The following is a 14,119-nucleotide window of genomic DNA, read 5'->3' as shown; positions in this document are numbered from 1 at the left end:
GAATCCCCTCTCTCTCAAACCCCTTTCCCCAATCTACTTTAGAATTTCTCTCTTTAGAGGTTGCTTGCGGCAGCAGTAGCAATATACAAGTGCTGCCTGCAGCCTGTCCTGGACCCTTTCATCTGATATGTCCCGCCCCCTCCAATGTAACTTCCTATTTCTATGTGGGTCGGATGTGTTAGATGTGTATCACTGCTGCTGACAGTGACCTCTAAAGAAAGAGGGAACTTTTAAAACAGACCAGGGTGATGGGGGGGTTGATGCCGGACCATAGGGCTGAGAATAGTAGAAGGAAGAGATGTCCGACTGTGACCAGAGTGGGGAGGAAGGTGATGCCTCTGTGTTTAAGGTGTATAAGAGCACAACAGTGAGAGGACTACATGCTTCTGCTGTTCTGAAGTCTGAGCCAGTGACAGGTCTAAGGTCTGGAAGTGGTGAGGCATAACACAGGTGGAGGTCAGAAAAATGTTGATGGCTGCCAGCTGAATATTAACCTCACAACTAATAAATAAATGAGCCATTCACTTCCAAGAGGCATCACCACCACCAAGTAGGAGCATATAACATGTTAGCAGTTCATTTTAAAGCTGCATGAATTTTACTTAAGCTATATTTGAACAAACTAATAAGCTTTAGATAACCTAGATTAAATCCTGAGGAACCTACTTAGGTTTTATGCAGGATATAAGTGTAATAAATAAATGAATAAGCATTACATTTCAGAAATATACTTTCTGATCTACAAGTGCAGAGCTTCAAAAGTAAAAATGCTCTACAGAGCTTTCCACACTGGGAAGAGATGAGTGTTTCTGAAATTGAAATCGGATTTGAAGGTCATGACTAATCTTCGAAACACAAAATGTACTCTTTAACCTGAACATATTTATTGGGAAGAAAAGATAACATGTGAAACATGGAATGGATTTCATGAAGATAATAGAAACTACTCACCACTACTGTAAAAATCAACAAAACAAAAAAAAACTAGAGAGAGCCAGTCAAGCAAAAATTGGTTCAAATTTATATATCTACCGTGATTCCCCGAAAATAAGACAGTGTCTTTTATTAATTTCAGGCCCAAAAAACGCACTAGGTCTTATTTTCGGGGTAAGTACATGATCATCTCTCCCTTCCTCTCCTTCACTCCAATTCTTCCCATGTCTTAAGACATCCATAACAAGGATATTGATTTTTTTTTCTTGTCAGTACATTAGGTGATCATGTTCCATGGTAGCAGGGGGAAAACAGCTTCCACCTTTGTGTCTCTGGGAATTGGTATGGTGTATGACAGGCCCATTTCTTGTGGTATGGCACTAGCAGTTTCCTAAAGAGGAGAATGGAAGCTTTTTTCAGGTACAACATGATGACCAAACTGTCTATTTGGACTACAATAAATTTGCTTGACATCTGTTTCCTGAAAACTCCCTACAGTTTCAAAAAGAACTGGAGTCCCAATAATGAAGCTGGTTGACAAAGTGTACCTGGATTTTCAGCATGCATTTGCCAAAGTCCCTCAAGAAAGACTTTGCAAGAAATTAAAAAAGTGTCACTCTTTTTTTTAATTTTAAATAGCAGTTCCCAATGTCAGTTGTATTATAGTGGGGGAACAGCTACAGATGTATGTGTGAAGTGTGGGAGGGATTGCAATACTTTAGAACAGAGCAGCCCAATTCCAGTCCTCGAGATCTACTGGCAGGCCAGGTTTTCAGGATATCCACAATGAATATGCATGAGAGAGATTTGTCTGCACTGCCTTCTTGATATGCAAATCACTCTCATGCATGTTCATTGTGGATATCCTGAAAACCTGGTCTGCCAGTAGATCTCGAGGACCGGACTTGGGCAGCCCTGCTTTAGAACATGCCTTTTGGCAGTCTCCTTGTACTAGAATATTTTGGGAACGAATAGTGGGCTTTATGCAGCGAATTCTCCGTCATCCTATTGAGGGCACTGTATCCCAGCTGGTATTGGATGACCCAAAAGCCTTTGGGCCTTTGCCCTGCAGCTCAGATTCTGTTATGTAGGAAAATGAGTCTGGCAGCGCATAAATGCATTTTGCAATACTGGACATCCAATACGGTGCCTACTTATTGGCATTGGCGTAATTTATTGCATCAGTTAGCGAGCTGGGAAGCCCGGGATGTTCGTGGAAAATGGAAGGGGAAGAGATTGTATTTAAAGATCTGGGGTCCCTACTTGGCATACTTGTAGCCTAGGAGCCGCAGTCTTAATGAGCTTTAATGTTCGGTTTATTTGCCCTTTGGCATAATCCTTGTTTATTGTGTGTTTTATACCGTGATGGGGAATGGGGGGAGACTTGGGGGGGGGGCTGGGTTTTGGGCATGCTATTGTATATTACCTCGCAGTGATTCCTATGTGGGATCACTGCGAGAGTCATACCAATGAATAGGGTCGCTAGGATGTAGACTTAATAGAGCAGGTCAGTAGAGTTAAGGGGGCCAGTAGACTTAAAAGGGGGTCAATGATATGGGCAGACTTGATGGGCTGTAGCCCTTATCTGCCGTCATCTTGCTATGTTTCTATTTTGATGACTTTGTTGTATAGCATTTTGTATACAGTTTTTGTAATTTGTCATCAATAAAAAATGTTTGAACATAATTATTTTTCCTGCAACCATATGCATTTTTTTACACAATGCTCCACGTGCAACAAGCATTGTGTAAAGCACTGCAAACTTACTAACTTGAACATTTTTTTTTCTTACCTAGAGGACCTATACAAAAAATTGTTCTTCGTGTCTCTTTCATAAGTTTGTTACTGAATCTTAATTAAAGAGATTACAGAACCAGAGTCCAGTTTTTAGCTTTAATAGTGCTTTGCCCCTTGCTGAGGGAATTTACACACTGACAAAGCCCAAATCACTAAACAGATTAGATGATTCAATCCTTTTCCTAATGCTAATCCCCCATGAAAAGGGTTGGCTGTGGTAAACAAAATCTGATTGTGGATGTCTTGCTATTTACTTCCTAGATCCACTAACATATACTGTACAGGCAGGAAAACTAAGGCCCAAATTTACTAAGCAAACCGATCGTGTACCGATCGGATTGCAAGCCCTTTGCGACCAAATTGCCCTCCAACCCTATTCACTAAAGCCTGTAGTGATCCTCCCATGCAAATTAGCAAAACCCCATGCAAAATAGCCAAGCGATTGATTCACTAACAATTGCTTGGCTATTTTGAACCGGGTTTTACTATTAGCAAACCTGATTGCTGCAGACTTGTCCGTAACTGAGTTAATGTCAGGTCTGCAGGTTTTTTGACAGGCCTGCCTGTCTTTTTTATTCATTTTTTCCATGGCACAGATAGTTTGCGTGTGTTGCACATGCAAAATATCTGCCCCATAAAAAAAATTAATAAAAGACATGCAGGCCTGTCAAAAAAATGTACCCCCTTCCACACAAATGCACCCCTCCCTGAAGAAAATGCACCCCCCAAGCACAGCCGCCCCCCACCGGCATGGCCCTTGCCCTCCCTCACCACGATCGGCACAGCACGGCCCACCCACCCCGGCACCAAAAAGTTGAAAGCAGGAGGGGTGCTCAGTCCCTCCTGCTCCTAGGCCTCCCACCCCCTGGCCCACCCCTGGTCGGCTCAGGCGGTTGGGCCCGGACCACCCACACTACCTTTAAAACAGTTGGGAGCAGGAGGGATGCCCGGTCACTCCTGCTCCTTCCGACAAGGCTCCCATCTTTGGGAGCAGGAGGGGTGCCCGGACCCTCCTGCTCTTATGTCAATCTTCGGGAGCAGGAGGAAAGTCCTCCTGCTCCTCTGGCCGCCGCTGCGCAATAGCAGCCTCAGCCAATCAGACATCCAGATTTTAATTTCTGAGAGGCAGTTTAGGAGTTTCATGATCTGGGCGTCACGGTTTTCTCCTAGCGATAGGTATGGTTGGATGTCACCCGCAAAGGAGTGAATCTGTATTTGGTATCTGCGGGCTAGGTCTAGGACAGGTTTAATGTAGAGATTAATAGGGGGGGGATAGTAGAGCCCCTTGTGGAACACCGTATTTGATCAGTTTTGGTTTTGATAGCGCATCGTTGAGCAGTACACTTTGTTATCTAATATTCAGGAAGGAGGTGAACCATCATGACGCAGCATCTCGGATTACAATTTCAGAGACCCGCGGAATGAGGAGAGGATGGTCAATAGTGTCAAACGCTGCGCTGAGATCCAGCAGAACCAGTAGGACATTCAAAGCAGAGTGGGCTCCAAAACCTGAGAATTTACCCTATTATTTCTTACCTGTTCCAAAAGGGAGGTCTGAGTCTGTTTCAGTCATAGAGCCAAATGTGGAAAACAAACAGCGAAGACGACTCTAGTGCTCAATGTATTTTATGTATATATCGAGACTCGACACAATCGTATGTCGGCCCCAAATGGGCCTGCTTCAGGAGCCTATTAGTAGAGTGATGGAAAGCCTCTTTTGGAGAAAATTGAGCATTCAGATACACGGCCAAGCTTTTTGATAAGAATTGCTATGCCAGCTCTAGGAAGCCATCCTTTACGTTTTACAAGATTGATTTGTAACTTACTTAGGAAGATAGTACTTTGGGGAAGTAATTATCTCCTGTTTTTCTGGGATCAGTCATAGAGCCACAAGAAAAACAGAGAATCAATGAGAAGGGTGGGAACCTGAGGAAGCACGGGGATCTTACTGGGAAGCTGAATAAACGCCCTGCAGGTGAACACAGAGGGAGAGGGTGGATCCAGCTTAGCACTCTGAATCAACAAGAACCTCCCTGCAGAAAGGAAAAAGGAAGGAAAAATCCTCTTTATTTCTACCCAGTAAAGCAGAAAAAAGAGGCCAGAAGGAAATAAAGGAAAAAGAGGCACAAGGAAATAAAGACTAAACATATTAATGATGTACCCAATAATTTTTTAAGGGCTAGATTCACTAAGCAAACCGATCATGTACTGATCAGTTTGTGAGGCCTTTGCCACCCGATTTCTCTCTGACCCAATTCACTAACCTCACTCCCCATCTGCTTCGCACCCAAGCCGATTATCGCATGCAAATGAGGGTAAACGGCATGCAAAGTAGGAAGGGCCTCGATTCACTAAACAATTTAAGGCACACCGAATGGGCTGGCCGATCGAAAGCCAAGCGACTGTTGAACCGAAGAGAGACAAAAGTGCCGCCTCAACACGTCGCAGTTCAACCCCGCTTTACCACAGGTTAAAACATCAGAGGCAAGAAGGGGAGGGAAGGCAGAGGTGAAGGCGCAGAAGGTAGGCAGGGATAGGGCTGCTTAGGCAGGTTCCCTGCTCCGGGAGTGACAGGCTGACATGCAGGGTGAGGGGAGAAGACCAGAAGAGGAAGGTGCATGCGTCGCGACCAGTCAACATTGTATATCTGGATTTTCAGAAGGTGTTCGACAAGGTTCCACATGAATGACTACTTCCGAAAATTGCGAGCCATGGAATCGAGAGTGAAATACTCACATGGATTAAAAACTGGCTAGAGCATAGGAAACAGAAAGTGGGAGTAAATGGACAATACTCTGACTGGAAGAGCGTCACCAGTGAGGTGCCGGTGGGCTCGGTGCTTGGATCTGTGCTCTTCAACATCTTTATAAAAGATCTGGACATTAGTACGACGAGTGAGGTGATTAAATTTGCAGACGATACAAAGTTATTCAGAGTAGTGAAGATACAGGGGGACTGTGAAGATCTACAACGTGACATAATCAAGCTCGAGAAATGGGCATCGACATGGCAAATGAGGTTCAATGTGGATAAGTGTAAAGTGATGCATGTTGGTAACAAAAATCTCATGCACGAATACAGGATGTACGGGGCGGTACTTGGAGAGACCTCCCAGGAAAGAGACTTGGGAGTTCTGATCGACAAGTCGATGAAGCTGTCTGCGCAATGTGCGGCGGTGGCGAAAAGGGTGAACAGAATGCTAGGAATAATCAAGAAGGGGATCATGAACAGATCGGAGAAGGTTTATCATGCCACTGTACTGGGCCATGGTGCGCCCTCACCTGGAGTACTGCGTCCAGCACTGGTCGTCATACATGAAGAAGGACACGGTACTACTCAAAAAGGTCCAGAGAAGAGCAACTAAAATGGTTAAGGGACTGGAGGAGTTGCTGTACTGTGAAGAGATTGGAGAAACTGGGCCTCTTCTCCCTTGAAAAGAGGAGACTGAGAGAGGACATGATCGAAACATTTAAAATACTGAAGGGAATAGACTTAGCAGATAAAGACAGATTGTTCACCCTCTCCAAGATAGGGAGAACGAGAGGGCACTCTCTAAAGTTGAAAGGGGATAGATTCCGTACAAACGTAAGGAAGTTCTTCTTCACCCAGAGTGGTAGAAAATTGAAACGCTCTTCCAGAGTCTGTTATAGGGGAAAACACCCTCCAGGGATTCAAGATAAAGTTGGACAAGTTCCTGCTAAACTGGAATGTACGCAGGTGAGAATGGACTCATTTAGAGCACTGGTCTTTGACCTGGGGGCCGCCACGTGAGCGGACCGCTGGGCACGATAGACCACTTGTCTGACCCAGCAGTAGCAATTCTTATGTTCTTATGAAACATGGGTGGTATTCAGGACCAACTGAATTGTCTAGGGAGGCAAGTTTCCACACACAGTGCTTTTGGCTAGTAATTAGAGCAGTGCTGTGAGAGTGTCATAAAGAGGGGGAAGGGTAGTATCCCCATCCAGAACTTATATTAAAGGAAAAATAGAAATCCCTGCAAAAAGAGTCCAGAGGGAATAAAGCTGGCAGAGGCTAATGCCTCACCTGCCAGCAGGCCAAGAGCCTAGGATAAAGGTCCCCTGTGTAAAACTCCCTAGCCCAGAGAAAGAGGGAATTCCTAAGAGGGCAAGGCTACAAGCGGGAAATCTTGGAATTGAAGCTTTGACTGAAGTTGTGAGAAGACATTTAAACCTGTTTGAACTATGACCCAGAAATATCAAAGAAGAGACAAGTTAATTTAATCATGTATTTTTAATGGACAGACTAGATGGACCGTTCAGGTCTTTACCTGCCGACATTTACTATGTTACTATGTAACTGCACGAGGGCAATGGTGCCTTGAACTGTTGGGTGATATAAAAGGGACATTATCTTGCTTATTTTTTGGTGTGGAAAGAAGAGAAGACCCAGGGATTTGGGGAGTTTTGCTTGTGAAATAAACCTTGGACATTTTGTGAACTTTAAAGCTTCTTGGGGTATCTTCTTTCTCCAGTCAAACAAAAGGCGCTAAGATTACTTGTGGTGTGGACAGCATTTTGCCTCCCTGGCAGGCCATGCCTGACCACACTATATTTTAAACTACTTTTTTTTCTAGTTGTTATTTTAAACTAATGTTAAACACTAAAGAAAGACTTTCCTCAACTGCTGCCTGTGCCCTAATCTGAACTTATTTTATACTCTGAAATGCAACCTAAAATACTAATCTAGACTAAAACACATTTTATATAAAAACCCTAACAGAGATTCTATAGGCTACACTATTGTCTAAACCAGTGGTCTCCAACTCAAACCCTTTTCAGGGCCACATTTTGGATTTTTAGGTACTTGGAGGGCCTCAGAAAAAATAGTTAATGTCTTATTAAAAAAATGACAATTCTGAATGAGGTAAAACTTTCCTTTTGGCTAAGTCTTAATAATAATATTGTAATTTATAACTAAACTAAACTAAACTAAGCCTTAGGTTTATATACCGCATCATCTCCACTGAAGTGGAGCTCGACACGGTTTACAGAGTTTAAAAAATATGGGAAGAGAGAAGAGAAAGAGTTTACAAAGCATAAAAAGAGGGGATGTAATCAGGAGAAGAGATTATTATATGCTAGAGAAGAGCCAGGTTTTCAGTTGTTTTCGGAATAGTTGGAGGGAGTCCAGGTTCCGCAGCGGGACAGTGAGGTCGTTCCAGAGGCCGGTGATTTTGGAGAGGAGGGATCTACCCAGTTTACCTGCGTAGAGGATGCCGTGTAGAGAGGGGAAGGATAGTTTATGTCTGTGGGCAGATCTGGTGGTAGTTGGTGTCGGGGCGAGGAAGGATAGAGGGATTAGGGGCGGAAGGATGCCGTGAATGATCTTGAAAGCCAGGCAGGAGCATTTGAAATGAATTCTGGAAAGTACTGGGAGCCAGTGAAGATTGGTAAGTAGAGGGGAGACGTGGTCATATTTGCGTTTAGCAAAAATCAGCTTAGCCACAGTGTTCTGGATAAGCTGGAGTCTGCGAAGACTTTTTTTCGTTAGGCCTAAGTAGATGGCGTTACAATAATCGAGTTTGGATAGGATGATGGATTGTACAAGGACGATGAAATGCTAAAGAGACATATGATCAAGAAACTGTTTTATTTTATTTTTGTGATTATGAGAAACATACCGAGGGTCTCACAATAGTACCTGGCGGGCAACATGTGGTCCCCAGGCTGCAAGTTTGAGACTACTGGTCTAAACTGATTTTGATGTAAAAGCTGAGTACTGAACTAAAAAGTAAAAGAGAAGGGCAAGTTTTACCTAGTAGGTAAGATATTCCAATGGAGTTTTTCTTCCCCTTATCAGATTGTCACTCGGCACCTCATCAGTATTTACCCCAAACTGATGCTTCTCCAATTTATTTTCAGATTTGTTTAGCCAGACAATATGTTCTGAGTTTTAATAACTTTTTTAATATTGTGTTCATTTTTAATACACTTATTAATACAATAAATTTGTGAAAGCAATTACGTTTCCTGGTAATTACAGGAGTAAGAAAATCAATTAAGGACCGATTTACTAAACTGCGATAGCTGAAATGTCAAAAGTATTACAAGTTAACAGTAAACAAACAGTAATTTCCAGGTTAACAGCTTATACAGGAACGGGATGGAGAATAGATGAATAATAGACAGAGAAAGCAAAGATAATTAGCTGTAACAAGTGTTTTCTGAGGACAGCAGGCATAAATTCTCACATGTGGGTGACATCATCCACGGAATCTGGTATTGTTACTTTAAATCTTTAGCCGGTGCCCACACTCAGTAAAAAAGCTAAGAAGCCAACTAGGAGGGGTGGGGCAGGATAGGATAATTTAAGTCTTCTGTCGGGAGAACATTTGCTCCAGGTACAAAGTATCTTTGCTTTTTCTGAGGACAAGCAGGCATAATATTCTTACAAGTGGAACTCCCAAGCTGCCAGGATCATGTCTCTGGAAGGGGCTTATATTGGCAAAAAACAACAGAGCTAGAGGGAAAGTTGGCACTCAAGTAGAGAAAAGATTTTACAGAACTACTTGTCCAAACCAAACGTGTCTTTTTTTTCTTAAATTTAAGTTATTTATATACCACCTATCAATGAAGGTTGTCTAAGCAGTTTACATCTAGGTACTCAAGCATTTTTACCTATCTGTCCTGGCAGGTTCACAATTTATCTAATGTACCTGGGGCAATGGAGGATTAGGTGATGTGTTCCAAAAAAAAAAAAAAAGAGAGATAAAGGTATGGATTGAGGACCAAGTAGCCACTTTGTAGATGTCCTCAATAGATGCAGAGCAGAAATGAGCTACTGAGGCAGCCATAGTCCATATACTGTGTGCTGTCACATGACCTTGGAGCATCAGCCCAGCCTGAACAAACATAAAGGAGATACAGTCCACTAGCCAAGTGGAGATGGTCCTCTTGGAAACAGGAATTCCTAGCCTATTAAGGTCAAAAGCTATAAAGAGCTGGGAGGATTTCCTAAGAGGTTTAGTCCAGTCCAGGTCAGAGGCGTAGCCAGACCACTAATTTTAGGTATACCAACAGCAAACTGAGTGGGCTCATGTGGTCTCCACAATCCCTCCACCCTCTTTCCCGGACTAATTAAAATACCTGAGCTTGTTAGTATTCTTGTATAAAAAATAGACACACAAAAAAAGTGAAGTATAAATGGGAGAGATTGGTTTAAATCAAACTAATCCTTCTATTTAGCTTATCATTAAACAGGGATAATATAAGAACTTTGAAATTCACTTTCTCAGTATAAAGAGCCAGGCTAAGCATGTTCATTTTTAACTCACCTCATCCAGCTCGTTAATAAAAACTGGCTTTTCTTCAAACCCAATAGGCATTGACTCAGTAGCAGGAATCTTCACTTCTTCAAACATTTTGTTATTTTCTCTCTCAATCCCTTCAGGTAGAAGCAGCTATAAGATATGAAGATTATAGAAAAAGCACTGTTGGTTAATTAAAAGTCCTATAGTAGCTCAGAGATACTTCACCAACATTCTTGCACAAGAAAATGTAAGTTGATTACCTATAACAGATGTTTTCTGAAAACAGCAATTCACTAGTTACAAGTCTCATTTGGTGCCTAAGGGAGAGTTATTCCAGAGCTTTCTGAATAGACTTAAGGTCCATACTAAGTATGGGCTGGAATTTCCATGTTCCTACAAACTCAGGGCTCTCCTCTTAAATCCACTAATACAGCTTTGCTGATGGGAGGCAAGGAAGTGAAACAGAAACTCTTTCAAGCTCTTGAGTTTGTAACTGGTGATCGGTCATCAGAGAATACTTCTTACAGGTCTGCAGCTTTACTTTCCTGAAGATAAGCAAGTTCACATGAACCCTAATAGAGAGTCTCACCCACCCATTAGTTTGCTACTAATAAGTATTCTTGACTATTGGGTTGTCTATATATCAGTCAGTTAGTTCCCTTATCAACCAAACAGAATGACTTTTATTCAGTGCAATCATTGTTGTGCTTTAGTTCCAGGGCACACTATCTGTAGACTTAGGGCTTGCCCCATCTGTCTTCAGCTTTCTAGTATTAAAGAAGAGTCCTGTAGTCTTAAGCAGGAATCGGATGCAATCAAAGCAGCTGCCATCACTCCACAGGGTCATACCAATTTACAACCACTGCCTCAGAGTAATGCTTTCAAGGAATAAATGGTTCACAGTAGGGTCAAGTAGACTGTGACATATGGCGCAGAAACATCCGTCCTCACAGTTGCACTTACAGAATTCACTTGCTCCATTAGAGCATTGCAGTGCTCAAGAAAGAACTGAAACCGCTGAAGGTAACTCATGAAATAAAGCACCCACAAAGGAAAAGTAAGAAAGCTTAATCCAGAAAATTATTGCTTTCAGACTTAAACTCGCCCCAGGCCACATCCGGGTGAGTTTAAGTGTCCCTAAGCATTTCTTTAGACCCATGACAAATGCCTACAGTGTAGGCGTCCTGCCTTGGGAAGTTTGTTATTTTTTTTTTTTTTAAACATGCGTCTCAATTGGCTGCCAAACAGTGGTAGGACGCCTATCGCCTCCTACAATCAGGACGCCCTTTTGCAGAATAAGCCCCTTAGTGAACATTTCTTCTTAACCTTACTGCATTGGATTAGGTGAAGAAGTAAGATTTTATTGCTTTCCTAAAGTTCAGAAGCCCTTCAAGGAATCTAATCTGTGGGGGCAGTTGAATCCAGTAGTTTGGTATGAAATGGAAGTAGGATCGTCATCTGGTGCTCTGAAGTTGAAGGGCTAGACCAGAGGGCATTTGGAGATGTGTTTCCTCCTGGGAGCGCAGCAGCCTGTTTGGGACATATGGAGGAAGTTTAGTTGACATGGAGCCAGGTGTCATGTTGTGTAAGGACTTGTATGCTAGTATCAAGTCCTTAAAGATGTTGCAGTTGGTTGATGACAGAGCCTGGGAGCGAATGTTCTTTAGGAGTCTGATTGTTGCATTTTGTATACTCTGGACATATATTCTTTGCTGTCAGTTCGATAAATAGTGCATAGTACTCCATGTAGGAGAGAACAAAGGTTTAGAGGAGTTGGATAAAGTCAGGTTCTGAGAAATAGTTCTTTATTTTCCAGAGTTCGCATAGAAAGTAGAATGAGAACAAAACTACTTGAGAAATATGGCTGGAGAGAGATAGGTGTAAGTCAAGGAGTATCCCTATGCTGCATGCTTGGTCTTTTGCAGTTATGGTGGTAGATTCCCAGAGAAGGGAGGGACATGCATAGGTGCAGTGCTCTTTGCGGATCCAAAGGAGTTCTGTTTTAGAGTTGTTGTTTGTTAATGGATATTCTGAGAGGCAGTTAAGAAGTTTTGTGATCTGAGAGTCATATTTTTTCCCCCCAGTGGGAGATATAGTTGGATGACATCAGCGAAGGAGTGAATCTGAATTTGGAATTTGTAGGCTATGTCTAGGACAGGCCTAATACACAGATTAAATAGCAGTGGGGATAGCAGGGCCCCTTGAGGAACATCATATTTGATTGGTTTGATTTTGATAGGGCACTGTTGAATAATAGGCTTTGTGATCTATTATTTAGGACTGTATTGCTATGTCTTGGATGGAAAATTTAGAGAGTCATATAATGAGGAGATTGGTCAATGATGTTGAAGGCTGCACTGAGATCCAGGAGCACCAGAAGAACATCATTTCCCTTATCCATAAGTTTCCAGCAGTCATTGATGATGCCGAATAGGAGTTTCAGTACAATAGAATTTTCTGAATCCTGACTGGAAGGTCGATAGGGCAACTTGTTTGTTGATGAAACAGTGTAGTTGGTTGAGTACAGTTTTTTCCACAATCTTGCAGATAAAGGGTAGGTTGGAGACAGGCCTAAGGTTGATTGGCATGCTAGGATCGAGTGTGGGATTTTTAAAGATTGGTCTCATGATTGCTGCTTTCCAGGTTGTGGGCACTGTACCTGATTGTAGGGAGGTGTTGAAAAGGGGGAGGATAGAACTTACAAAGGTGTCTTTCACAGCGACTAGAAGGTGCGATAGGCAGGGGTCTAGAATGGAGCTGGAAGGCGAATAGTCTCTAGTATCTTGGTGAAGTCATCATGAAGTGGGTTAGGTTTTAAGTTGCTGAATTAAGTTTCCTGCCTGGGTTGTCCAAAATTGGTTTTGGTAGTGTGATGGAGTTGAGCCGAGATCGTATTTTGTCGACTTTGTCGATGAAGTCTGAGAATATTTAGCTGTCGAGTTCAATGTTACAGTTTTAGTTCTCTCCTTGTGGTGCTGAGAATATCTTTTCTTCTCAGCTTAAAAAGGGTTTTTGATCTACTGAGGGTCTTTATTTCATTTTTTATCCCATCCTCCCCAAGGAGCTCAGCATGGGTTACAAGCTAACATACAAAATATACAGTTTACAGGATGCAATTTGCCATAGTTACAGTGCAAGGTTTTTCAATACAAGTTTTTGTCCTAACTGGTTTGATGGAGCAGTTGGAAGTTTCTGTATTGAGTGATGTATCCTTTTGAATGAAGATAAGGTCTAGCATGTAGCCTACAGAGTGAGTTGGTGAGGGGACTATTTGGTGGAAGCCTAGGTCTAAGATACTAATGACTAGATTGTGCACCTCTTCGATATGCTCATTCACAAGAAGCAGTACAGCAAATTCTACATTGCATGTGAACATCTATTGTAAGATAGTCCTTAGAAAACCATCATCATCTCTACAATGTAATACAGTATGATAATGTTCTTACATCCTTATTGCTTTCTCATTGCAAAGTAGTCTTGGGAGCTTCTGGATAGGTTTGGAATTCCTAAATCAAAAGAGAAACTTGGAATGGCTTCAGGAAGGGAGGGACTGTCATGTCCCGACAGACCCAGATGTCACACAGTAAATGGGGGAAGGAATAAAGGGGAGGACTGTGTTTTATCAGAGGAATCGTAACAAGACAACAGAAAGGGAAAATGAAACTCTTAAGGTTCAACTTTATTTAATTTACTGCAAATCACAGCTATCTAAGTGGTTTACCAAAAGTAAAATACAAAGGTATGCAAAAGAGAGAAAGAACAATGGGATGAAACATAAAATAGCTAGACTACAAATCTTGAATAAAAAGGAAAAGGGAAAAGACATAGGAATAGTTTCATCCTAAATCAAAACAAAAGGAGGTGAGGAAATAGGAAAACGATGACAGGACAAGAATACAAACACATCTCAGGACCTATAAAACGACAGTAAATGAACTATATCAAGGGGTCTTCAGGCTTGTGTTTGTAATGCTAAAATATTTTTTTCATAAAGGTAATTTTCAGAGCTAATTAAAAATTTATACAAGAAACGTGGAGCCCGGATGGGGATTACTGCGTCGCATTCTTGCCCGAAATGCAATCAGGCTCACGCATCTTTGAGTCACATGTTTTGGG

At 42.1% G+C, this 14,119-nt stretch overlaps 1 protein-coding gene across 4 annotated transcripts in view; it reads right to left on the bottom strand.

Moving 5' to 3' along the window:
• ASCC3 (activating signal cointegrator 1 complex subunit 3) overlaps nt 1-14,119 on the bottom strand; it is a 938,401-nt gene that overhangs the window by 779,305 nt on the left and 144,977 nt on the right. For all 4 annotated transcript variants that reach the window (XM_033936490.1, XM_033936487.1, XM_033936491.1 and 1 more), the window contains exon 8: nt 10,028-10,153. In XM_033936490.1, the coding sequence (XP_033792381.1) occupies nt 10,028-10,153 (126 nt within the window). The remainder of the gene's footprint in view (nt 1-10,027; nt 10,154-14,119) is intronic.

This window comes from Geotrypetes seraphini, chromosome 3 (assembly GCF_902459505.1).
Source record: "Geotrypetes seraphini chromosome 3, aGeoSer1.1, whole genome shotgun sequence".
Taxonomy (NCBI): Eukaryota; Metazoa; Chordata; class Amphibia; order Gymnophiona; family Dermophiidae; genus Geotrypetes; species Geotrypetes seraphini.
Note: the sequence above shows the minus strand (reverse complement) of the source record. Positions and strands in the feature narration are given on the sequence as shown.